The sequence below is a fragment of the Rhea americana genome, unplaced genomic scaffold, assembly GCF_003343005.1.
Source record: "Rhea americana isolate MKP2758 unplaced genomic scaffold, rheAme1 scaffold_140, whole genome shotgun sequence".
Classification (NCBI taxonomy): domain Eukaryota; kingdom Metazoa; phylum Chordata; class Aves; order Rheiformes; family Rheidae; genus Rhea; species Rhea americana.
The window spans coordinates 2,507,024-2,532,173 of NW_028185484.1; the positions used below are offsets into that span (position 1 = coordinate 2,507,024).

The window sequence follows — 25,150 nt, forward strand, 5'->3', positions numbered from 1 at the left end:
GCCCCTGCCCCCCGGAGCTCTGTCCGGGGGCCGCCGTGCAGCCCCCGCCGCGGCCCTCGCTCGCGGGCCCGCGTCGCCGCCTGGGCGCCGTCGTGGGGACCGTGCCCGAGCGGGGGCCGCCCGGAGCGGTCTCCCCAGGTCCCCGCCGACCTTCCTCCTCAGCGGTCCCGCCCAAGGGACCTGTGATGCCCTGGGAAAAGAGAGCTCAGAAAAAAAAAAAAAAATGAAATAAAGCAGCGGTCCCGAAGGTGGAATATTTAGTAAGGCGATTTGGTGCATGAAGCCACATCAAACTAATATTTGATTCCTTTCTTCAAAGTCACAGGAATTTAAGTCTCTGCTCCTTGAGCTGAGATATAAGAGGTCAGAGTGAGCTGGGCTCATGTGAAATAAGGGAACCACCTACGCACCGCATGATTTCTTTTTCTTTACCGGTCTGCTATGACCTCCCAGCTGCAAGTCGGGGCGCTTGTGCTCTTGCTGCTTGTCCCTTGGACTGCATCGTGCCAGCTGGCTTTGGGATGGTCCTGAGTGATTCGCACTGGGTGACCTGCGGATTTGGTACTSTGCTTGCATCAGTCCCTCAGCAGAAACAGGGAAGAGCACGAGTGTGGTTTTCACGGTCTTGTCTGCAGGTGGCGTGGCCCTGCCTCCGTGCTGCACATCTGGTTGTCCGCTCTCTGGTCATGTGAATAACGTCCGTCTACTCTTCGTGTGAAATTAGGTGTGTTATTAGACTCACGTGGATGCAGACCCATGGTTTGAAAACCACGGAGATCACCCCTTTTGAGGCCTGACCTGCAGCAGCAAGAGCAGCAGGAAAGGGAGCATTGCCCAAGAGTCAGTAAAGTAGCATCTAGATCAGGTGTCTAAGCCATCTCACTGACTGCCGTGGAGAGAGGTTAGGAAAATAAGCGTGATTTGGAGACAGCTCCTGAGGAAGCTACCGCTGATGGGCCAGGGCCTAGATGCAGAAGGAAAGATCCAGGGTCTGAACAGGCATTGAGTGATTTTTTCTGTGTGACTTTTAATCTCCAGTGAAGTCTCCAGTAATTCTGCCTTCCTACATAGTGAGCTTTGTATAGCCTTTCTGTTCCAACTCTGCCTACATTTTCCTGCCCACCTACCCATTTATCGTTCTTAAAAACAGCTGCATTCATGCTTCCTGCCACAATGCCCCAAGTGTGTTTCTACTTCCCTTAATTCATCTGCCCAGTTCTTCCTCTCTCCACTTTAAAGTTTTTAAAAGCTTCTACCAGGTAGCCAATAGCGGAGGCATCTGTTTTCTTAATTGCCCTTCCTGGGCCGTATCTATGAGAGGTGTCAGTCAGCAATGAAGTGGGGGGAGGAGTAAATTACATGAAAATGACAGCATTTTGCTAAAAGATGTTGTGTGCAAGACTGTACTTCTGATTCCAGAGATTTTTTTTAAAAAAAGTGTATTTGCAAACATCTAGGAACTAGTCACAGACTAGGACCACCTTTTCAAGGTACTTTAAAAAGGGTGAGCGAAGCCTTTGCCCCACTCCTCCAGGTAAGTCATGAAATAAAAGAGAAGGCAGGATTTAATGAGATGATATTGGTTGTCTCTGTAAGCAGCAGATACAAATCAGCAGCTTAACCATTAAGTTGAGTTTTCTTAAAAAGTAGCACAGCAAGGGAGAGTCTCAAGGAGGAGTTGGAAGGAAGATGATGTAGCTTTGCTGCTCTTTATCAAGATTTTTTGGAGATGTAGCRTGTGCATGGTGAATGATGCTATGGATTAACTGGGATGCAAACTTACACATCCAGCAAGGAACTATAGAAGTGATAGACCAGGAGGGATATCAAGAGAGTGAACAGTGGCTCATTTTTGGTATGGTGGAAGAACAAGATGTGGAAAACAAGGTTTTAAATCTGAGATGGTGAGAGCCTGAAAGCAAGGTTTTTACTACATAGAGGGACAGAAAAAGTTGTGTCATGAGGATCTGAAAAATAAGGAAAGGAGGCCACTGCATATGGGGCAGTGACAGCCAGCTGGTTGTGGAAGCAGTTCCGTCCCTACATGTGGCACTTCGGACTCATTTGGGGATTCCTTGTACAAAAGGGATTGTGACAGAGCAAGTATGRCAGAGGCCACCACGATGGTCAGGGGCTGGAGCACAGGATATACGAGGAGATGCTGAAAAAAAATAGTTTTGTTCAGCCAGGAGAAGAGTAGATGGTACGGAGTCCTCCTTGCGACTACCTAATGGGAGGGTATATTAGAGAAGATGGAGTCAGACTCTTCTCAGAGTTGTGCAGTGAGAGGATGAAAGACAGCAGGGACAAGCTGGAATACTGGAGATTCTGGTTTGTACAGGGAATGTTTCTTTTCCACCCTGAGAGTGGTCAGACACTGGAACAGGGTAGCAGAGAGGCCGTGATTTGCATCGTTTGAGATACTTACTTAGATGAGGCCTTGAGCAACCGGCTTTGAGCAGGCTGGAGACCTCCAGAGGCCTCTTCYGACCTGCATTATTCTGTGATAACATGTATATCGGCACTATTATAAAGATGTCACATGTAAAATTTTTCTTGCTGTAGTGCGACTCTGCCATTTCTCACAAGCCAAGGAAAAGATGACCAGCATCCTGCCTTCAGTAGGGGATGGATATTGCTATTACATCCTGACAGATGACTGTACCTATGGCAGCAAGTACTTTCAAGCTGGGAACATATGCTACTGCAGTGAGAGAAGTTACCTGCGCAACTTCTCYGATGACAGGCCCCCTGCTTGTTTCCTCAAAGTTGTCATGTTGGATGACAGCTCCACCGTCACAATAAACGTAGAAATCCTTGAACCTGTGCGTGAGGAGACAGCTGTCTTCCTCCTGGCCATCAGCAGCCACAACGAACGTTTGAACTACTTCCTGGAGAGGCTGAGCCTTGAAGCTGCTCTGAAGGCTACGCTTGGCCAAAAAGTGATGGTGGAGGTTGACCGGCAACAATTCCCTGGTGTCATCCGCTACATTGGGAGCATTCACAAAAATACTTCGTCTGTGCTTTCTCCATTCTTCTTTGGGGTGGAGTTACAGGTAAAGTGGCCAAGGAAGAAAGATGTTTTACCCGCTTTATGTTTGTGTAGATCCCCTACTATAGTTTAAGAGAGTGCACAGTTCAAAACATTGTTTGATTCCTGCCTTGATTGTATAGCCCTTGTGTTGTGTAGGCCTAATCTGGGGCATGCARCTGCTTTGTCTCTGTTGCTCTTCCCTTCTAACAACATCTTGTCTTGCCTTGTATAACTYAACACAAAATTTAATCCCCTATGACTCACTTTACAGTGGGAAAGAAAGGATTGCTCTTTTCCCCAGCATCTATTTTCCATTGCTTAAATGGGATTTTGGAGAAATACATCTCTTAAACAAGAATGTGGCARCCTAATCTTATTTAGGTGCCATCCTGCTGACCCGCCTGTGGCTCGGGATGTAATGTGGCTTTCTGGCATGTTTTCAGGGTGAAGGTGAAAGCAGAGGGCGCAGTGATGGATCTTACCATGGCACTGAGTATTTCAAGTGTAAGCGGAACTGTGGGGTCTTCCTGCCATTTAACAGAGTCCAGTTTACTCCTGTGCCTGACAACGACTATGCGAAACAGAAGCCAAAGCCAGATGCGGAGGAGGTGGTTCCTGTGAAAGTGGGAGATGCAGTTAGTTTCTACGTGGACGAGGCCCTCACAAAGGGAATAGCAATGGCGGTTTACAGGGAGGGAAGCCAGTGGTTCGTTAAAGTTTGTCCGGTAAGAGCAGCCTTACCTTCTTTTCTTGTTTGTTTTGTACCTGTGTTGTGGTTAGGCCTTACAAAGCACTGGAAGGAACACCCAAAAGGGACATGCAAATGTTTCAGGCCCATTTTTAAAACTGGTTCACGTTCCAGGAACTCCCTGTGTCTGACAGACCTTTTAGCTGATGCAATCTTCTTTCCTATCAGGAAGAAGAAGGAACAACTGACATTTTCAGAGAAATCCCTATGGACTCTGTTGTGAAGGAAAGCTTGCTCTCTCAAAGTAGGTTATCTTGAGATGTCTGCCCTGTATACCTTCCTGTGGATTTAGGCATTTAATTATTCTCTGCAGGGCACCTGATGAGCTGAAAATGCAACAGAAGCATCAGCTAGTCCCAACTAGCTCAGGATCAGGAGGCAGAAAAGTTCAGTAAAAATGTCTCAAGTTCTGGACAGAATTCTTTGCATTAGGCAACTAGAGCTCTGAGTCTCCCAATTTGTCAGAAAGAACAGAGAGTCTGATGGTAGTGCGTAAATGTTTTCTAGGGAAGAAAATATCACTGGTTAAAGAGTCTTTAGTTGTAGAAGGTGGAGCAGTAGCCTCATCCTGCTGCCAGACAAACTCAGAAAGGCACAGATGACAGTAGAGGTGATGTGAGTCATTAGGTAAACTGACAAATTGGTGGATTCTATTTTTTGCCACCAAAAAACGCTGTGTTTCTGTCAGTGCCAGCACGAGGGGARCAGTCATTACACTCTTCACTGAACTGATTCATCTTAATAAAGGCAGAAAAATAGCATGGCCCCACCACCACTACCATTTCAGAAGCCTGAAATGGCTCTGCAAAAGACTCTGTTAAGCTCCAGAGCAAGGTTGGACTGTGCAGTCTCAAACAGGGAAAATGAGGAGTGCGATCATCCTCTTTCAGCATCAGCAAGCTGTTAGACCAGCAAGCTGGTCTTGCTGGCCATATCACTGAAACTTGTGCTGTGAATCACACCTCATGTCTCCTGTGCTCAGCCTTGTACTTCCCTTTGCTCTGGAATTTCCAAATAGAACCGGTATTGGGTGAGACCCAGGTGTATCTGTCATTAGATGTTGACTTCCTACCTCTCTTGACAWTCTGTATTTGCCCACTAGGTTTATTTTTACCATATGAGCCTAACATGGGCTTGGGACACCCAAAACAGATGAAACAAGAGATGAGCGAGAGCGATGAGGATTGTGAAAGTGGGAATTCATCCCTGGAGGTGAACTCCATGGTCCAGATCACCTTGGACAAGGGAAATCGGGTTTCAGGAATCATCCGCTGGTTGGGGTACCTACCCCAAATTAAGCACAAAATGGCAGGAGTTGAACTGGTAAGAAGCGAAAATACTTCCTGCTGTGAGACCGAAAATCAGAATCGGCAGGTCTTGGTTGCTTTATCCTTCTCTCTGAAGACGTTCAATTTGTGACAACATATTTCTCGGCCTGACCAGAGTTGGGCCACTCACATGTCATATTTTGAACTGTGAGGACAAGCACACCTGATGGTGAGTTTATTGCCTAGGGCATGGAACTGGGATTCAAGAGTCAAGTGTTTATATATAGGTCATCTTCTAACTTACTGTGTGAAACCAGGCAAGTCGCAGTCTGCATTGTTACCCCAGTTATCACTGAGGACACTTCATTGCCTGCAGAGTGATTATGAGGCTTTATTTGTTGTTCTGCCAAAGACCCTCAAGAACCCTGAGTGACRTTATTGGAACGTGGGACAGAATAATCATGTGTCCTGCAAAGAGCGTTGCTAGATTTAAAACATTGCTAGAATAAATGGAAGTAGCTAGCAAAACAAGACCAAACGTACGTAGCTCTCAAGATACAAAATAGCTATGTGGGGAATCACGCCTCATCCCTCCAGTGCCTGCTCTCATGTCGTTCATCGGTGCTCTCTTCCCAGGATGAAGACAAGGGGGTCACAGCTGGTGAATGGCTGGGCAAATATTATTTCCACTGTGCTCCAAAGCGTGGCCTCTTTGTGAAGCTGCAGTCGTGCCAGCCGGATGTTCGCTTTCAGTGTTCGCACAACAGTGACCTGAATCTTATGGATTATAGTAAGTTCTCTGGGAAAAGGGGACACAGTATCATGCTAGGACAAGGCATACTACAGAGAACCCTTGTGTGCAGTCTCTGTTAGACCAGGTACTGAGAGCAGTATATTTCAGATTATTATTCAGAGTCCAAGATTCCCTTTCAGCTTCGGAGAGGACTGTATGTAGGCCTGACCTGCATCCCTGTGCAGAGAAACTGAGTATTTCTTTACGTTTCCCATTGCACATCAGAACTCACTGGTAAAGCTGTATTTCTCTCTCATTACAGTGCTTAAGAGTGCCAGTCAGCTGCAAACACTGTAGTGCAGTAATTGCTTTATGTATGCGGAACAAAAAGATAGTCCTAGTCCCCACGATCTTCCAGTTTGAGAATAAGCCCATAGAATGAGGATACAGACACAGAGATGTTGGTACGAGAAAACTCTAAGACAGTGTTGTCTGGTGAAATAGTAACAAGATTAATGTATCAGTTGTGTGATGTCCATCATTTTCTTTGGGTGTTGAATGAGACGTCAGTTCTAAGGATAGTGAGGTGTCCTTACCTCATGGTAGTATTTACACTACTGCCATGGTAGTATTATTCATATTACCTGTAGTATTTGTATGTCCCCCACACGTTAGAGGGACAGTAAGGAATCAAATAGAGGGATAACATAGGCTAGACTTGTGGAGGCKAGGCAATGACAAGGCAATATGCTATGAATAGCTCTAAAAGTGAGGACAACGTGGCACGGGCATGTTAGAGAGGGCAAGCTGGCAGGAAATGCAGGAAGGCAACTCAACACGGTGATCTAGAGCAACAGGCTTTGCAAGGCATCGTGAATGCTGCAAGCAAGGCAGGGTTCTTCTGCCTGTGGTTTTCTGAGCAGAAGGAAAGGTCTTGTATATCTGAGACCTGACTGTGGAAAAGTGTTTTAGCTATAGGGCCTAGCCTAACTTCTACTCTATCTTAAATGTTACACCAATGTAAATTGTACACGTGGTTTTGGAAAATTGGAAGGGGCAACTCAGGCCTGTGGCCAGGATGTCAGGTGATAACAGCGTTGTACCTGGTGACTGAGAAATAAAGGAGAGCAGGGAAAGGGAGAGAAGACTAATTTTAATATAGAGCTTGATGCGAAGATAAGAAATTCTCACAAGATGACATCTTCACAAGAAGATACAGAGAAGGACGGGCCAATGTTTTCATTTGAACAGCAAGAAATACCTCTAGTGTTCAGCAGACCATGTGAACTAGCCATTTAGACACCGTAAATGAGACATCAGGATTCCTTTAGGTATTGCCCAGAAATAGGAGCGGGGAGAATAAAAGGTAATTTAAGGACATGCTGAAGGCAGGGGACTGGAATACAAAGGGAAAAAGCAGAAGAAACCAGAAAGAGCAGATTCAAGAAAGCTTAGTGGTTAAAGAGATGACAGGGGGTGAGAATGCAGCTGGGGTTCTCCTTGCCCTGTCTGCTCTCCAGCAGGAACAGCAACGGAAGCAAGCTGGAGACTTGGCTGCTCTTTTTGACGCCAGGAGCTGTCCCACTGTGGCCATGGACTAACTTAGTTCCTCATATTCTCTGCTGAATTTTCTCCTCCTGTGAAATTGGATTGACACCTACTTGCCCTACGGGGATGCTATCAGTTGTAATTTTTGGTGTTCGAGAGCCAAGCATGGATCSGCTATTAAAGCAAGTTGCCTGTTTGTCTGCCCGTAACTGGGCTGATGTTCTGGCCCTGCCATTTAGGGGGTTATGAATGCTGCCATAAAGTGTGTGATGTCTCTGGAGTGCTCAGAGGTTTCAGACCTTAAGGACACAGCGACCWCTCCCAATATAACGGTGCAGCACCTCCTGTAGTCCATGTTCTCAGAGATGCTTCAGCTGTACCCTGTGCATTTCTGTTCCTTTCTGGAACCAGGGTAAGACAGGGCATTCATTCCTTCTCACTCATGGCAGGGTCAGATGGACTAACACMAGCTGTAATGTTTTTTACCAGCTTCTACCTACTTCTGAGGCTCAATGTTCACCGCTTGCATCACAGATCTTTTTCTGCAGAGAGCTCCCAAGCTTGCATCTRACATAGCAGCAGCTCATTTGTAGGTCTTTTTCTCTGCCTTATTCTTGGCATAAGGATGGTAGAGGTGGTGAGGCTTGGTAGAGCTTGGCTCTAGTGAGGAAGAGATGGTTAGGTTTTGTCCTGTTTCCAGTAGATGAATGGCTAAAGAGACAAGCCTTCAACCCAGGGTGGTCCTGTCCCAGGAGGCGCAGCACAGGAGAGCGCTGTGCCGACCTTTGAGCAAAGCAGACCTTTGAGGCAGTGGGGAAGGGCAGAGGCGACSCAGATGAGGTGGGAAGCTAAAGGGAGTTGCTTCTGTTACTTGTGTTGCAGGAGAGCAGGAAGTTCTTCCACAGGTTCTGGTCAATTTTCCTCCCCTCAGGAACGAGGCAGCAGTGCGTGTCCTGCGTGGACGGATGAAGGGGATTCAAGGCCACTGTAATTCCTGCTATATGGATGCAGCTCTCTTCAGGTAAGAGTCTGCTTGGGTAATGCACTTCTGCTAAATAAGAAGTTTTTATTTGGGGCAGAGCCTGAAGCGCAGTGCTTTCCTGTATCTCCAGCATGGCTAGAAACTCACCCAGTGTAAAACAGGATTTAATTGTGTGGAGATGCAGCCTCACTGCTTGCTGCCTTTTGATGTCCTTTATAATCTAATAGGTCCTTGGACTTCAAATTAGCCCTTAGGAGTACCTAAGGTACTCGCGTATCTATCATGCAGGGTAGTGAAAGATCATAGTTCTCTGTACCGGACCAGGCAAACCTTCTCACTGGAGGTAAGGACTGGAAACATATTTCAAAGAAACTGTCCATGGTGTGCCAGGCTGCAGCACTGCAGAGGAAAAGACTCGGCGGTGCCCCCCATGAGCAGTTTTGGAACCAAATATGAAATTCCATTCTCTCTAAGCTGTTTCTTTGCTTATTGCAAGTGTTCATTAAACCGAATATGGTTTATAATCTCACTCTGGAGGCTCTCTCTCGCTCGTATTTCTGTAACTGTGTGCATGGGTTGTTGGAAATAAAATCCAGCAACTGTCATTAGGCRCTACAGCTGGGTTCTAACTGCTGCTGCAAACCCATCAGACTTACGTAGCATGCTCTCCTCACAGCCTCTTCTCCTGTACGTCCGTGCTGGACTCCATGCTCTTCAAGCCCTTCCCCCTGTGCGACMGGAATGTCCAAAACATTCTGCGGGATGAAATTGTTAATCCCCTCCGGAAGTGAGTATAGTATGTGGGAATCCTGGAAGTCATCCATCTGTCTTCATGCCTTGTCTGCCGCTCTGCCCTCCGACAGCCAGGTGATGCATGTCACTGAGAGAAAGGGTGACATGGAGGGGRTGTTCTACCAGCCACATCCAAAGGTCTTCCTCTCAGATTTCTCTTTCAGTTGTTYGCTTTCCCTTACTCTAAGGCTGTCATGGTTCCTACTGCGTGCGTGTGAAAAGTTAGCAGTCAGGTTTTGCAGGATTGCCTACGACAGTGAGCACGTTAATCCTTCAGCTTGCTGATCTTGTGGCATCTATGTGAGAACGTCCAGTTTGGCACTGACTTCCGCTGCTGAGTTGAGAATACTGCAGGGAGACAATTCTCTCTGCCCCAGCAAGAGGGTTGTCTCTGGCTTGACTCCTGCACAGAGCTGTCAAGCCAGATCCGGTCTTTCCTAGTTAGAAAGAAGCCTTGTTAGCTCCAGTTCTCGGTGAAAAGATTAAAGAGGGGATTTGTGAGGTTGTGACCACTTCTGTGGGAAAGCCCTGGAGCTGATAAAGCAGCAGCATTGCTAGAGAGAAAGAGCACAGTTTGCTCAGCAGTTGATCTATTAAAAGATGACACCAACTATACCCAAAGGCAGAAAGCAATATTGTGCTGTAACAGAGTCGACCATGGCATGACAGCTAAATTCTCTGGACTTTGTATCAAAGATACCAAGTTCTTTCCCCATCTTTCTGTGCTGAGTGTGGGAGAGAGGCACTGAGAGCTGCTTGTATGTAAGGTGTTAGCATCTTTCTTGGGGAACAGTGCCCTGGAACTGGTCGCTGGAATGCAAATCAGAGTATACTGGTATCAGTGATACTGAGATTTAAATATGCTACAGGGATCATCTGCAGCTCCTTCTTGTTTTTAGGACTGGTTTCGTCATGGCCAGGAGTGTGATGCACCTTAGGGAGCAGCTAACTGAGAAGGGCCAGTGTTCGAGCTTTACCACCGCTGAGAAAGGTAATACGCTCTCTGGAAACTTCCCAGAATTGCTTGGGTGTGAACTGCCTCATTCAGGCGCCAGGCTGACAACTTAGTTCTGCACGTCTCCCATGCACACGCATTAAAATGCCAGTTTTATATATTTTACATTCATGTAAAAATGTATATAAAATATTTTCAGTTTCTAAAACTCTACAGAGTTTGTAACTTAAGTTTGTCCCAGTGTCTCATGGAAAGATAGGAATTGCTAGATCTCTAGCTAGTGGCTGTTGCTACTGGGAAGAGAGAGGAAGAACTGTGTAAACAGAATTGAAACAAGGGAAATTTCCCTAGTGTTTGAGTTATGCTCTGATAAGTCTGTCCCTGATGTCCTTGCCAAAATCCAGCTCAATTTATTGTTTTGGTAAGCTAAATTTCTCCTAGAGTTCTGGTAAGTTATTTGAGGTTCCTTAGAGATTGTAGTTTGGTTAAAATAAGACAGAAAATAATACAGCTGAAGCCCATCTYCCCCCTAGTTGCAATCACCACATTTCTCTCCACGTTTAGCACAAGGGAAGATTAGGGATTGCTCCACTATCACACAACAAGCTCTGAGTACCTGGACAGTAAACAAGTGACATTGATTCTTCCAGAAACAGCGGGTATCTTGTCACTGAGTAACACTTTTGTTTCATGCTATTGTCTATGTATTTTAGCCAGGGATGGTTTAGCTGCTGCTGTGTTTCTTAGCTTCCATAGTTGTCCCTTGTTTCACTTTGAGTTAATGCTTTTGGTGCTAACAGTAACTGTTCRTTAAGGTTGTCTGGGAGTGTCGCTGTGTTAGTTCAGCATGGAAGAGTGCAATGTTTGTTCTGCATATATGTGATGCCTTCCAAATGCAGCTTAAAAAAAATTGTTCTATTTTGAAAAGTTTGAAAAAGCAGCTTGGAAAAGGCCATTTACTTTTTTGCTGCCTCTTTTCAGAGGGCTGGCTTGCTTTTTTTCATCCTTACCTGACGATCTATGCATTAAAACCAACAATTTCAGCTCCTAATCTGAACGCCACCTTACCTAGTGTAAAAGGGGAGATTCCTGATTCCAAAATGCTGTCTCTTGTTTATCTAAGAGTTTTAGTCTTCTGGATGCACTGGGGAATGTTCCTGGTGGGCTCTGACTTGTGCTGTTCTCTGAATTTCCAGATCCTGAAGAGTTCCTCAATCTGATAATGCATCAGATCCTGGGAATAGAGCCACTCTTGAAACTGCAGTAAGTTGCTGTACCTGGGTGATGCAGTTTACCCAGACCTGCTTCACCGGTTATCCACTTTACAATTATCAAGTATTACTTTCACTTTTTCATCAAGGCTTTGAAGGCACAGCTCTGAGTTGTGTACAGGTCCTCTCTGCTGTCCATCGATTACAGCCTGTACAGCTTGTTGTGATCTTGTCCCAGGTGGCCAGTCCAGGCAAAAGCGCTTCTAAACTCCCCCTGCATGTGTTGCCTTCAGAAAATGATGAAAAAAACGAGTACCATCCTTAGGGAGAGCAGGTAGTAGTTTGAAAAACATGGTGTCCGTCTTCAGTGCAGAGCCAACACTGTCTGACAGGCCTTTGGATGTAGTTAAGACGTATCCAGGCTGGCTCAAATCCTAGAATCTATCAAACAGGGAGTCCATGGAGAATAGTCCTGTTTTTTCAGGACTCTACAAAGAAGATGAGGGTCTGAAGGAAGCCAAAAATAACTGTGCTGTTCAGGAGCATAGAAGGGGATTGTTAGATTTCTGTGCGCCTTTGTTGGGATGTCAGTCAAGCCTTGGATCACGGAGCTCCTCAGAAAGGCTCAGTACAAAGGCAGCTCTGTATTCCAGCTCCCCTGCAGAGGGTCAGCTAAAGGAAATCCTGTCTGTGCTGGCTCCGTGATGTAAATGTTCTGGGATAGCTTTTGTACATAACTCACCTTTTGAATGCATCAAGTTTTGCTTTGCAGCTTTTGTGTGTACAGTTATAAATAGATCTTTCATTTGAGTTGATTTTGCTGATTGTGCTGTAATGCAGTTGATTAATTGAAAAATATTGAAACATCTTAAATTTTTAAATTTGAAGAGGGGAAACTGAGTTATGCTCTTTGGAGTAGGATGTGATGCAATGTAGGATACAGAGTTTGATTGTGATACTCCTGTCCTCTTCTCGTGGCATGTATTTAGTATTTCTCTGTGGAAAAAGTGCTTCATTTCAGTGCTACAGAAGCAGCCCTTGGTGCCTTATGCCCAGAAGCTATTGCAGGACAAAAACAGTGTGTCCTCTGAGAGCTCAGATGTCCGTGGCACCAAGTAAACTAGCTCCCTGTGACCACTCCCTGCAGGTCCGGAGGCCAGGAGGAGCAGGACTGTTACTGTTACCAGATATTTATGGACAAACAGGAGGATCTGGTGGTTCCTGATGTGCAGCAATTAGTAGAACACTCCTTCCTGTCCTCCGATCTGAAGCTAGTGGAGGTGAGCCCAGCTACCTTCCATCTTCCTCACTATCATCTGCTGCMTTTTAATTTCTTCCTCCAACATACCTGTGCCTGCTAGCTAGTCTGCAGTGGGTCTGGTGTGTCTTATGTCTAATGTAGCAAAGCAGCAGCATAGCCACAACCTGAGAGAAGTCTTGGGAAATGTGAACGAGAAGGAAGAGGCATATTGCTYCCCCCTGTTGCTGTTGTGTCCTGTGGATAACTTGAGCAGAAAATCCTTAGTCCAAGCAACAGTAGGGAGAGAAGAGTCTCTGGGACTTGTCTCTTCTGACTTGGTGACTYGTTTAACTTTCTTTTCGCAGATCCCATCTTGCTTCATTATCCAAATGCCACGTTTTGGGAAGGAATATAAAATGTTCAGCAAAATCATTCCTTCCTTAGAGCTGGATATAACTGATCTGCTGCTTGACAGTAAGTTGCTGGGCAATGCTAAAGCTGGCAGCTGGGTCTGTGAGGAACCCGTGACAGGTCTTGTCTCTGGGTTGTGAGCAGATGCGAGGTGGGGTTCGTCATTCCTGTTCCCTGAACGCTAGTGTTGGCAGGAGAAGGTGCATTGCAGGTGAGACCTAGAGAGGACGCGTCCCGTGCCCCTGTTGCCTCTGCAGGTCCCAGGGAGTGCTGCGTGTGTGGCGATGTCGCCACCCTGGAGTGTTCCGAGTGTTTCAAAGACAAGATATTCGCAGCTACGGGCCTGAAGCAGTTCTGCAGCTCCTGCTCCAGACAGGTATTCAGTTTCTTTGGGTGCTTCCAAAATCTGCCTTTGTGGCTGACAAAAGATCAAAACCTCTGAAATATCAGGCTTCCCTTTGCTGTCCCTGCAGCTGTTCAGGTCAGGTACAGAGGGGCCCTTTCCCAAGTAGTCAGTCCCACTGACTGAGCAAGCTCCGTGAGTGGGGTCAGTTGCCGCATGTTTCTAAACTCTCATGTGTTGCCCTCTGCTTACATAGAGCCTAAATAAGCACTGATTTTGCACAGAATGACTGCTGGGCCCTTCATGTTGTCTCTCTAGGAGCCCTCCTATAGCTTTTTGACTTTCTTGGAGGGTAGCAGCTTCCCCTCTCAACTTCTAGCTTTCAGGATGTTGATGTTTTGGTGTYCTCTGCTACGTGGAGGAGTCAGCTGCGTGGAAGGCAGATCAGCTGAGAATAAAGTTGTCCTGCACGCTCAGCGGTACCACCYCACCGTCTCTCCTCAGGTTCACTCCCATTACCGGCGCAAAGCGCACAAGCCAACCAGGTTGCACGTCCCCGAAGAGTTTCACAGCAGGAGCCCCCGGGGCAGCCAGCAGGTTCCCCGCGAGAAGATGGAGCTCTTTGCAGTGCTCTGTATTGAGACCAGCCATTACGTCTCCTTTGTGAAATACGGCCCCGAGAACGAACACTGGATGTTCTTTGACAGCATGGCTGACAGGCACGGTGAGCACGGGGCAGTGGGCTCGGTGGTTTGAGTGCAGCGAGCACTGTGTGGTGGGCATCTATGAGGGTCTGTGACGCACATCAACGTAGGYGCTGGTCAGTCTGCTCCGAGGCGTGGTGGCAGATGGCTTCAGCAGCGCTTCAGAGCGACTTTRTGCCATATACAAAAGGAGCACGAGGCTTTCAGGGTGAACATGGGGTGCTGGGGAATAACAGCTTTATATGACAAAGGATAACCTTTTCCCCTGAAGCCCCATACCTGAATTAGGCTCTCTCAGGATCCTGCTTCCAGCAATGATCATTAAGCAAAGCCTAGACCAGAGGATGACCAGGCCAAACACACGTGAGAATTCCTCTTAGTGCTCTCATCCTCTGGCTGTTTTCAGATAAGGGACTTCTTGAGCCAGACCGAGCTGGCTGCCATATGGGCAAGACAGTTCTTTCCTCCCTCAGTTTGTTCTTGGCATCTCAATATCTCAGCCAAGGCGCTATGTTACTGTCCCTTGCTATGGTGTCTGCTTGAGCTGTGAATACTTGTTCTTTGGGACCTGGTTGGGACTCAGACTTCTCTCCCTTTTTTGGGGTTAGGAGATGAAAATGGCTTCAACATTCCCATGGTAACGCTGTGCCCTGAAGTTGCCAAATACCTGGACTTACCACTGGCTGCRCTGGCCCTGGAGCAACCCCGGGACATGGATGGAGTGGCCAAACGCCTCTTCTGCGACGCCTACATGTATATGTACCAGAGCAAGAAGATGGAGCTTTACAAGTGACGTTGCCTTGGGCTGGTGCTGCCRTGCAGAGCAGCGAGATTTCAGAAACGTGAGCGTGGATCAAACCTGCAGCTGTTAATCGGTGAAAGCAGCCAGAGTGCGGGTACACAGACCTCGTGCTTCTGCCTCTTCTCGCCTCTTCCAGCACCTGGCATCAAGCTATCTACACGAGCCTGTCAGGGTTTGTAAATCCTGCACCTGGCCTTACCGAGTGATAGCTGGTACTTCTGCAGACCTGAACTACTTAAACACATTCACCTTTCCCACCTTCCTTAACCCACCCTCCTCCTTCCCCAGGTACTCTGCAGCTCCGGCCTCAGGGTCCTCCCACAACTTCCTTTTCTCCCCCACCAACTCTTCCCTCTGAAGGGCAGGACCAGCAGCTCTAATCAAAACATGAGCAGTTATCCTCAGATCTGCAGAGCACAAGAAAACTGGTCTCACCCTGAGTAAACACTTCCTTACATGGACTTGCTAAGTGGGAAAACCAGGTGTGAGCTACACCAATTGTGTTAAAAGGATTATGTTGCCTCAGGAAGAAGGTTTTCCTTGAGGTCTGGGATTTCACCTCCCGCTCCTCACAAAGTGGGGACCTTTCTTCAACTGTCATGGTCTCTGAGTTGTCATCAATCCCCTTATCCAGCACTAATATCATCTCTGGCACTTTTATCCGTCATCTCTTATTTTCAAGCACGAGATTAATTGGATGCTTTGAGCTGGAAATATGCTTTAAAAATACATATTTTTGTAAGAACRGAATTGGAAAATAGATGAGGCAGAGGAACAGCCCTGCTCCGCTGTGATCTTTTTCTGAATTCTGCAGGACTGCTACAGACTGARGTCTTCTGTCTCATTTTAGTGTTTACTGTCCTTTCTCCACATTGATTTCTGAAATCTGTGTTAAAGAGCAGTAACACACTTTTTGCAGGGGAAAAAATACAAACATGAACCCGACTGGGTTTTCTGTCATAACTGCAGTAAGGATTAGGGTCTCTCTGGGGAAACTGGTATTCTATTAACTTAAATAAGTCACATTTGCAAATTGGGAGGTGTCTGCTATTAAGCACATGCTCTTAGTGATGGCAGGAAGCTTTTATGGGAGGTTGGATGAAGACCTGGGCAGCTCAGATTTAAGACTGACCTGATGGCACATCAAAAACCTGAGGGGTGCATCCACTAGCAGCTGTAAGCACTTTTTTTTCCCCCTTCTTCTTTATAGTTCCTGCTGCCTTTGTTAACTTGCAACCTCTATCTTTGCATTGGTGAGAAGGACCTGTGGGCTGGGGATGTGCAGTGATGCGYGTGAGATTAGGGCCATTTTAGCTGGCAGCAGGGTTATAAGGCTAATTGACACCTTGACAGCTTGATAGCGTTATCAGCTTYCACCTCCATGCTTTATTGCTGCATAAGGTTTCCCTACAGGATGGCTGGCACATACCAACCCTGGATGGCTGGCACAYGGCGAGACCTCAGAGCTGCTGGAGTGCTCCGAGATTTCCCTGGTGGCTTTGTCGCCCCAGCGCGCRTGGTTTGGTACTCACCGTTTCTGAGCGTGTCTCACTGGCTCACCGAGCGCTTCTCCTGCCAAAGACCCTGCATGTCGCAGGTCAAAAAGCTGTGCGTTAGCTCCTGCGCGGTGCCAGCCCTGCGAGCAAGGCGTTTCGGGTTTCAGCAGAAACGCCGAAGACGGCGGCTGACCGCTGTTCGCTGCAGAGCCTCGGTGGACAGCGCGTGACCGCGGCGGGGAGGCCGCGCGCTCGCTTTCGCGCCGCGATGCACCCGGCRAGCCGAATTCCTGATGCCGAACTGCCGGCGTTGGAAGCCTTCGCCCTGCTCTCAGTGGGTGGCGAGCCGGGGCACGGCTAGCACAGGATTGCCCTGCGGAGGGCTTACCTGCTCTCCCGCCCGCGCTGCCTTWCCGAGCGCCTCTGGCTCATTCCCTTTGCGTGCCTCGGTGCCCGTGGCGGGGTCGATGTGGCTGGTGCCGCTGACCAGCTTCTCCTTGGCTGTTGAAAGCTGCTCTTCGGTCAGTAGCTTGCAAGAACTCAGGACATCGCTACTCAGGTATATTGTGGGCTCGGGTTTTGTTTCGCTGGTGCTTTAGCTTTAAAATTTTTAAGCTAAAAACGAAAACCAGCCTCCTCTTAGTTGAAATGCTTTGTTTGTTTTTTTTTGTTTTGTTTTGTTCTTTTGGGCCTTTCCCTTTCTTTTAATGTACCAAGCATGTTGAGCCCAGCCGTAGCACTGCTTTCTCTAGCCTGTTTTGGCTTGTGTATGTTTTTTTTTCTTTGTTTAAGAAAAACAAAACAAACACATCATCAGGCAGTGCTTCACTAATCTCTTAATTTCTAAGGAGGGGGTGGTGTTTTTTGTTTGTTTGTGGGGTTTTTTTCCCCTGACCATTAACATCTGCTGCAAAGATGTAAACCAACAAAAGTACCTCTTAAGAAGCTGCGGAAGATGTGCAAATCCAGCCAACTTTCCTTGCATTCTCTGGGGAGGGGAGCATGCATGTTTTGCCTAAACACCCATGTGCAAAAATCAAGGCTCCTGCYATTAGGGCTGGTGTCTGGAATAGCCCTGTGCTGAAGATGGGTCTCTGCTGCAAGGAATTGCAGGTGATTTCTGTATTGGCGTCACTCACCGCACGTTTTACAGTGTGGGGCTCAATTTGGGGATCTTCAGCAGCACATTTTACAAGCTTGGGGGAAAAGAGTTTTGATCTTACAAATCCAGGCAAGATCAGCGAAAACATGCTCCTCTCAGAAGGGTGATGGAGTTTTTTTTCCCCATTCCATGTAACAATTTTCATTGATTCCATTGTGATAAAGTCTTTGAACAGTCACTGTTCAACTTMAGCTGTCCTGTCTGCTCATGCTTGAGATGATAACGTCTTTTCGGGTATCTGAATGATGTATGAGCTAGAGGTGCGGTAAGGGCTGCGGGACRCCACAAAAGAGGATGTGGAGCACTTGCCTGGGAAGACCCCAGATGCTTTTACTGTAACCTTTTGCTTTTTATTTTACCTTTATTCAGTGCTAAACCATTACGTGAAGTTAAATGTTGAAGCTGAAGGGAGTGAGTTTTGGGTGAAGGACCAGGACAGCCACAAGGTGCGTTCACAGCTAGCGGGCTAAGGCATTTATTTCGCTTTGAGCTTGGGATGACGTAATCACAGAGATAAGCAGCACGTTTTCTGTATAACAGTCAAATTAAAGATTCCCTGTGTCAACATGAAACCAGTCTCCATGCTCTAGAGCACTTGTTCATGCACTGACACAGCAGGGCAAGACATAAAAAGTGGCCAGAGAGTAAAAGCTGAGAGCAGAAAGGGCGAAGTGCCTCCCGCCACAGCTGTCCCGCAAAGCACAAGCTGGGGAGATGGGTGGGTGATTTCCATGTCAAGGCACCATTCAGTTCACGCTGAGCATCAGCTTGGGACCACCGAGTCAGTCCCCCGCCTCTGCCATCTACTTAGATGCGTTTGCATCAAACGTGCCTGCAAGCGTCGCACGGAGCTAGCCGCATCCCAGCGAACACGCGAGAGCCGTGGCGCAGAGGCAGCAGCAGGAGCAGCGGCCCCCTCTTTGCTCGACGGGTGCTGYGAACGCGGAAGGCACAGGGCTGCCGAGACGGGCAGGGAGGACACGTCGCCGGCAGGGAGGACTAGGGCCGATGCGCCGCCCTGTCACGTCACGGGACGCTGCTTGCTGCTGCCCTGCTCTGCCCGCCTCCTCCCCGCTGCGCCCAGCTTGCGTCACTGGGAACAGGGGGAGCGGGGTCTGGGACCTGCACTGTCCTTGGCTTAGCACCTGCACAGCAATGACAGCATGAGAGCCATTAATTTCCAATTAGTCACCAGAGCTTTAAGGAGCACAGAGGAAGAGCTGGCCCCTGGCGAGGGCTGTGTCTGGCCCGGGTTCGGATGGCGCGGAGGGCAAGCGTGGTGGGCTCCCTAGCTGGCCTGTCGCAGCTCCCCGAAGAGGACGTGCAGCTTCTCCGTGATGGCCACCTGATGCAAAAGCGCGAGGAGATGGTGATCGTTTCCCTGCTGGGGAGGTGCGGAACAGCCCCTCGTCCCACCTCCTGCAGCAGGCCCGACTTCCCGGCCCCAACAAGTCGCTGCCGTACCGGGTAGGGCTCTGGCTCGTGGAGTCTCCGGTGCGCAGGACTGAGGCGGCYGAGGGAGGCCTGCGCGTAGCTCCTCACCTCCGGCAGGCTGGGCAGCACCTCGCACACCTGTGGGACGAGGCACACGACCACGTCCATATGAGGAGCCAGCACCAAGCCTGAGAAACCCTGACTGGGTTAAGCACAGTGCTGCTGGCCTGTGAGCCTGGCCATGGTGACCAAAGCACAGCTGGAAGAGGATCACACTTAATGGGGACATGGACATCTCAGACCCAGGTGAACCTTTGATTTGGCCACTGATGCCAAGATGACGTGACCCAGCTTCGCCCTTCACCCGTGCAGGGGACATCTCCAGCAGCAGCGAGTTCTCAGCTGGCTGGCATCCCYACGCAGATGCCTGCTCAGAAAACCTCAGGTTTTTAGCAATGCAGTTGCAAAATCACCCAGAGAGAAATCAAAGCTTTGCAGTGACCAAAAAAAAACAGCTGTGAGACCTTTGCGGGGGGCTCAGCAAGGGACTTGGATGTCTCCACCTCCCACACAGCCACACTGAGACCCCGCCGACTCTGCTGGGCATCCAGGGAAACCCACCTTGGACAGGCAAACTCTGCACACCACACGGACAGCCCACTCTTCCCACCACACTGGCCGCAGCGTCGACTGCCCCCTGGCCAGCACCGCAAGTGCCGGCTTCGAGCCCACGGAGGGGAGAGGGCAGAGTTGGCTCTGACCTGTCCGTCTCTGAAGTACGTGTGATGTAGAGTCTCCACAGTGGTGGGCTTCACCTTGCTGGCCTCTCCATTCCTCCCCAGGACGTGGACTGTGAGCTCATGGCCCGCGCTGGGCGAGGGCTCCTCCTCCAGGGCCATGAGGTCCATGAAGGGGTGACCTGCAGGGGTGCCAGGTTAGGGGCGAGCAGACTCATGCAATGCTGGGGGCAAGATTACGGGACAGGAGGGGTCGGAAGATGCAGCTCAGCCAGGCAGCACTGCAGGAGGAGCCTCCCAAACCTTTGCCCAGCACCAAACCAGCCCGTGGTTGGAGAAACACCAAGTCCTAACGGTGCAGCTGGCAGCACCCACCCAGCTGTCCTCGTGGGGCGCTCCGACCCGCGTGCCCCGGCTGTAGCACCGCCAGCMGGCCAACCAGGCTGTCCCGAAGGGCCGTGGGGGCAGACGATGGGCAYCACGAGCAGCAGAGCTCACCAGCAGCATCGTAGAGCCGATACACCGTCTTGGTTCCAGGGATCGTCGTCTTCTCCTCGTCTTCCGTGAGCTTCAGGCAAGGGGAGCCATTCACCTCCACCAGCTGAGGAGGAGGTTAGGGGAAGAGGCACCTTATTTTTTGTAATAAGCCCCGGCTCAGGCCAGTGCCGGGGACTGCGTGGAGATCGCAGCACACGCTGGCCGCTCTCAGCCAGGCAGAGCGGCTGCAGCGCTTCTCTCTACGCCTCTGCTGCAGCCCTGTTCTGCTGCGCGTAAAACCAAAGGAGCAAATCTGTCACCTCTTTACGTGTGACCCTGSAAACTAGGAGGCCACTGACGTGAAACAGCCAAATCAATCATAAAAATATCTAAACCACCCCCAAAGTTAGAAATTCTGGGCCCCCCCCCCTCCTCTCCCAGCCCTCCCCAAGCTTTTTGTTATCRTGTCCTTGTGAACATCACCTGCAAGAAACAGGACTTCTGCCTTGCAGCGGTGTCCGGCAGAGCTGGTCTCCCCTCTGCCGCTCAGCCCCGACGCGTGAGCCCAAGCAGGAGCCGGGAATCCCCATGACGCACGAGCCGAGCCGTGCAGAGAGCTGAGCCCCTGCCGCCGTTACCTTATAAACGCAGCCCAGCGACGGCTGCCGGGGGCACGTCACCAGGTTCGTCCCGATGCCGATCACGTCGATCTCGCTCCCCTGATACGGCAGGGAAGACAGCGACTGTCAACAGCCCAATCCTACTGCTGGTTTTAAGGCTGTGCTAAAACCAGGGGCAGTCAGAGGCTGCTCTGCCCAAAGGTGCCTGGTATCCATCTGTCCATCCCACCCAGAATCCGTTTTTTCCAGCCTGGAYATCTCTGCTTTCACACAGAGAGAGACCAAGTAGCAGAGAGATGCTGGGTGACYGTCACATTCACTCCCCATGCGCCCRCCCTTTCCTAAAGCTTGAGGCCTCCACAAAGGTGATGTCCCAGCCTTGGTGGTGGCCTCCTCACCTCTTGAATGAAGTCCTCCAGGCTCTGCTCACTGATGTCATTGCTCACGGCAATAGAGATAGTCTCAAACCAGGGGACCTGGAAGCTGGAGAGAAAAGCGAGGAACAGAGGGAATGAGCAACCACTCCAGCCGGAGCAGYGAGGCCCATTTGACTGATGCCATCTTGGTCAACCCAGCCAGGAGATGCAAAGTCAGGCTGGAGCTCTGCAACACAAGCACAAGAGCTCCCAACCTCACCCAGTTTCCCCGAGTGCTCTCCCCACAGCACCAACCATACAACATACTGCTGGGCTGGCAGCGAGGGCCTAACACCCTCCGCAGCCCGTGAAAACCCTGACACGGGCGTAGAGGGCAGGAGGCGGTTTGGTGGCAGCCCACAAGCTCTCCGCAGGGTCCCCAGAACAGGAGAGCGTCTGGGACTCACCAAGTGCCACAGGCACGAAACACTCGGCGTATCTCCTTGGACTGCTTGGCCAGGTCGCCGCTGTCCAGGCGCACCCCGATGGCGCGGTAGCCCAGCTGGTTTAGGGCCAGGGCCACGGCACAGAAGTTGGGAAGGCCGCTCCTGGCAAGGGCAAGGAGAAGGGTTGGACTGGCGAGGACGCAGCAGGCCCGGGGCCGGAGCAGGCCACGCGCAGAGCTGYGGCACTGGTTGTGACAAGGCCCTCTGCCCCGCTACGTGTCTGCACCTGTGGCCAGCACTGGATGCACTGGAAAAAGCCATGAAAGTGGGCAAGTGTGCCCGCTTCCAGGCACCAGGAATTTCCCGTTCAGAAACTGTCTGAGCCAGAGACTGTTTCAATAGATTTGACATGTCCGGTCTCCCCTTGAGCCCAGCCAAACCTTGAGCACCCACCGCATCCCGAGGCGGCGAGGTGCCCAGCTCAGCTGCACGTCGCAGGAAGAGCCTCCTCCTTTTCTGGGTTTCAAACCTGTTCTTCTAGTCCTTTCTGCAAGGCATAAATGCTACCCAAGACAGCGGCCCRGCAGCAGAGGCATTTCAAGAGCTGCCCTCTCCGCTCCTGTCCCCCCCAGCTCCATCTCATGCTCACCACAAAAGGAGGGACCCGTCCGGCCCCATCTGCCCCGCCGCGCTCCCCGTCTTTGTAAGATCTAAGATACGGGCTCCCAGGGAGATGGGACAGCCCTCAGGGCAAACGGCACCCGGAGAGCCCCGGCCTCCTCACCTCATGACGCAGTACGTGTCCAGCAGCCCCTGGAAGTTGCGCGGGAAGCTGATGGCGTATGACACAAAGGCGGCCAGCTCCCCACGGTTCACCTTGTCGGGGGAGGCCTGCAGCAGCTCACACACCTGCAGCAGCCACGACTCAGCCAGGGACGGGAGATCCACCGGCTCTCCTCCAGCGAGGGGGGTCAGGACCTGCCCGGGGGCAACAGCCACACTGCACCAAAGATGTCCCTGCTGCTACCTAACTCCTGGCTTTGGAGGAAGATCTACAGGGCACCACCTCGGTTCACAGAGGGGACAGGCCAGGCAGAGACAGCGTCCTGCTCGCTGGGTGACACGAGCTCCGTAAAGGGCAGCGGGGTAGCCCCACGTGAGGGACACGGTGCTCCCAGCGCCCGAGGGACAGGCCCCATGTTCACTCACATGGCCCGCACATATCCCATCCCACGACCCAACGTCCCGCAGCAGTCCCTACTTCTCCCCGAACTACCTGACGTGGCGGGATGTCCCCTCTCCTCCAACCACACGTCCCACACCACAAGAACCACAAATCCCCACAACTGAGTGACCTAGCCCAACCCTCAGTCGCAGCCACACACCCCACGTCCATGGGACCACAGTGCCGTCCTTCCCCCTCGGCTCACTCAAGCTAGCGTGCTCCACCCCACGACCGTGCGCCCCCCTAGACCCACACCCCAGCAGGTCCCCAAATGCAGGGGCGGACAGGCCAGAAGTACTTGGGGTGCAGAACCGAAACAGAGAGACCACAAGAGCACCCCTGGGGACGTGCGAGCTCACGTCCAGGCCTGCCTGGCTGGGGAAAGAGCATCTCGTCCCCTCTCCCACCCACAGCGACACTCACCCGGGGCTCCACCTCCGCCAGCGACGTGAAGGACATGATGAACGAGTGGGCCACGGTCCCCTGCACTGGGATGCCRTAGAGCTTCCCCGCCAGGACGTTGCTGGTGCAATCAAAGCCTGCCACGAGGGAAGGGGTGTGTGTGGGGGGGGGTGAGGACGCAGGCAGGAGGCACAGCGCGGTGCCAGGAGGAGCCGCTCCGCAGGGCTGCACTCACCCCCGATGTAGGAGTACTTGGAAGCCGAAAGGCCGCCATCCGGGCCCTGAGCTCGACGCAGCCCCATCTCCATCAGCTTCGTGGCAGGGCCAGCAAGGAGCCGGAAGCGGGCGGCGTTCGTGGCCACCAGGCTGCAAGACAGGAGTGCGCAAGCTGTGTCAGGAGGGCATCAGGGCCAGGGCTGGGAACGGTGCACAGCGAAGGCAGACGCGCTGCGGGACTCCCGGACCAGTTCAGCTCCGCGCTGACTCAGAACCGCAGTGGACGGACTTGGCAGAGGCCAAGCAGGATTTTGAGGGTCTGGCTGCAGCAGGGGGGAACGTGTTCCCAGTATCCTGTGGCAGAGGGATTCCAGCACCACAAAAAAGGCCAGACTGGCTCCTACCTGGCATAGCTGACCAGACACAGCAAYGTGGTCTCCAGCAGCTGCACCACCAGCAGCGGGCCCTTCACCTGCAAGAGTGGGACCTGCGGGAAGAGGCAGGCGAGCGGCAGTGAGGCCTCCCGCCCCCGACTGCAGGTGACGGAGCTGAGGGAGGCAAGCTGGATGCAGGCGGGAGCCAACAGCGAGGAACATCTGTCACGTAACGAACTGAAATCGCTTTACCCACGTGTGAGCATGGAGCAGATGTTGCCATCGGCACGTGGGGAAACTGAGGTGCAGAAGGGAAGAGCCTGTCAAGCGACAGGCAGAGCGCGCTGGCTGTCCAGGACGYGGCACCACGCGCCGCCCGTGGTCCCGAGGCAGAGGACGGAGGCTGCTGGGGGATTTGCCTCGGGACCAGCGCGGCTCACGCTCACCCTAGAGAAGACGACAGAGCCTTCCGGCGCAGAGGAGAGGGTCACCTCCGAGGCGTCCACGGTGCTCAGGTACTCGAAGAAGGCTTCTTCCGTGGTGCTGGGCAGGACCGACCGCAGGTAGGCGATATCTGCGGGGGGCGGCAGCTGAGCGGGCAGCGCTGGTGCTGCGGCGAACGGGCCCCCGCCGCTTACATGGGGGGTCACTGCTCCCGCGAGCGGAGCTCCCCGCTCCGGCTCCCGGTTTGGCGGGGGCCGAGCCGCGAAGGCCGGCCGTCGGGCCGAGATCGCAACCCTCGACGGGCAAAACCGGGTCGAGCTCCCAACGGCCGCGCGGGGCGCGACGCCTCGCTCTCCGGGGAAGTGTTGCGTTGGGACGCGACCACAGCGCCGCAGGGAGGGCAGGGGGCAGGCACGGCACCCTATGGCCCCCCAGGGAGCCACCGCGAGGGCTGAGCAGGGCCTCCTCGGTGGGGCGCTGACCCACCCTGACCTCCAGCCCCTCAAGGGACCATCCAGACRTGGCCCAGTGCCCCCTGGCCCCTTTGAGGGACCCCCCCAGGTCCCTTTGAAGGATGTCCCTGCCATGCTGAAGTCCCTGAGGGGTCTCCCTGCCCCTCTGAGGGATGTCCCTGTCCCACCTAGGGGTCCCCTAGGTACGCCAGATCCCCTGAGGAGTCTCCTCACCCTTCTGAGGGGAAGCCCTTGTCCTCCCACCCTGAGGTCCCCTTAAGGGGTGTCCCTGGTCCCTCTGAGGGTTCTTGCTGTGCCCTCCCAGGTCCCCCCCCACCTGCCCTGAGAGGTGCCCAGGTCCCCTGAGGGATGTCCCTGTCCCCTCAGGCTCCCCCTGCAGGGTCCTCCCTGTGCCCCCCACCAAAGGTTCCCTCACCCCTCTGAGATGTCCCCGTCCCACCTAGGTTCCCCAAGAGGCCTGCTGCTCCCTCCGAGGACCTGTCCCRTCTGCCCCACTAAGAGAAGTCCCTGTCCCTCC

General features: G+C 51.6%; 2 protein-coding genes across 5 annotated transcripts in view; one reads left to right on the forward strand and one right to left on the reverse strand.

The window, feature by feature from the left end:
- Window positions 1-159: 159 nt before the first annotated feature.
- LOC146599354 (ubiquitin carboxyl-terminal hydrolase CYLD-like) lies at window positions 160-15,548 on the forward strand. Of its 4 annotated transcripts, none has more exons than XM_085298737.1 (15): window positions 160-724; window positions 2,566-3,056; window positions 3,478-3,759; window positions 3,951-4,026; window positions 4,885-5,105; window positions 5,687-5,840; window positions 8,214-8,352; window positions 8,990-9,100; window positions 10,005-10,096; window positions 11,257-11,323; window positions 12,419-12,551; window positions 12,877-12,985; window positions 13,117-13,298; window positions 13,770-13,989; window positions 14,578-15,548. In XM_085298737.1, the coding sequence occupies exons 2-15, from the start codon at window positions 2,601-2,603 to the stop codon at window positions 14,760-14,762; spliced, it is 2,427 nt and encodes an 808-aa protein (XP_085154863.1). In that variant the 5' UTR covers window positions 160-724; window positions 2,566-2,600; the 3' UTR covers window positions 14,763-15,548. The 4 variants fall into 4 exon arrangements, with proteins under 4 accessions (XP_085154863.1, XP_085154864.1, XP_085154865.1 ...); XM_085298738.1 differs by having other exon boundaries at window positions 13,180-13,298; XM_085298740.1 differs by having other exon boundaries at window positions 699-724; window positions 2,590-3,056.
- Window positions 15,549-17,880: 2,332 nt separating this feature from the next.
- Window positions 17,881-25,150, reverse strand: part of NAPRT (nicotinate phosphoribosyltransferase) — an 8,576-nt gene continuing 1,306 nt past the window's right edge. The window contains exons 2-13 of the mRNA XM_085298710.1: window positions 24,163-24,454; window positions 23,747-23,829; window positions 23,362-23,492; window positions 23,148-23,263; window positions 22,284-22,477; window positions 21,521-21,661; window positions 21,096-21,180; window positions 20,716-20,796; window positions 20,099-20,201; window positions 19,625-19,782; window positions 18,894-19,001; window positions 17,881-18,774 (exon numbers count right to left, since the gene is read on the reverse strand). Of these exons, the coding sequence (XP_085154836.1) occupies window positions 18,718-18,774; window positions 18,894-19,001; window positions 19,625-19,782; window positions 20,099-20,201; window positions 20,716-20,796; window positions 21,096-21,180; window positions 21,521-21,661; window positions 22,284-22,477; window positions 23,148-23,263; window positions 23,362-23,492; window positions 23,747-23,829; window positions 24,163-24,454 (1,549 nt within the window). The 3' untranslated portion in view covers window positions 17,881-18,717. The remainder of the gene's footprint in view (window positions 18,775-18,893; window positions 19,002-19,624; window positions 19,783-20,098; window positions 20,202-20,715; window positions 20,797-21,095; window positions 21,181-21,520; window positions 21,662-22,283; window positions 22,478-23,147; window positions 23,264-23,361; window positions 23,493-23,746; window positions 23,830-24,162; window positions 24,455-25,150) is intronic.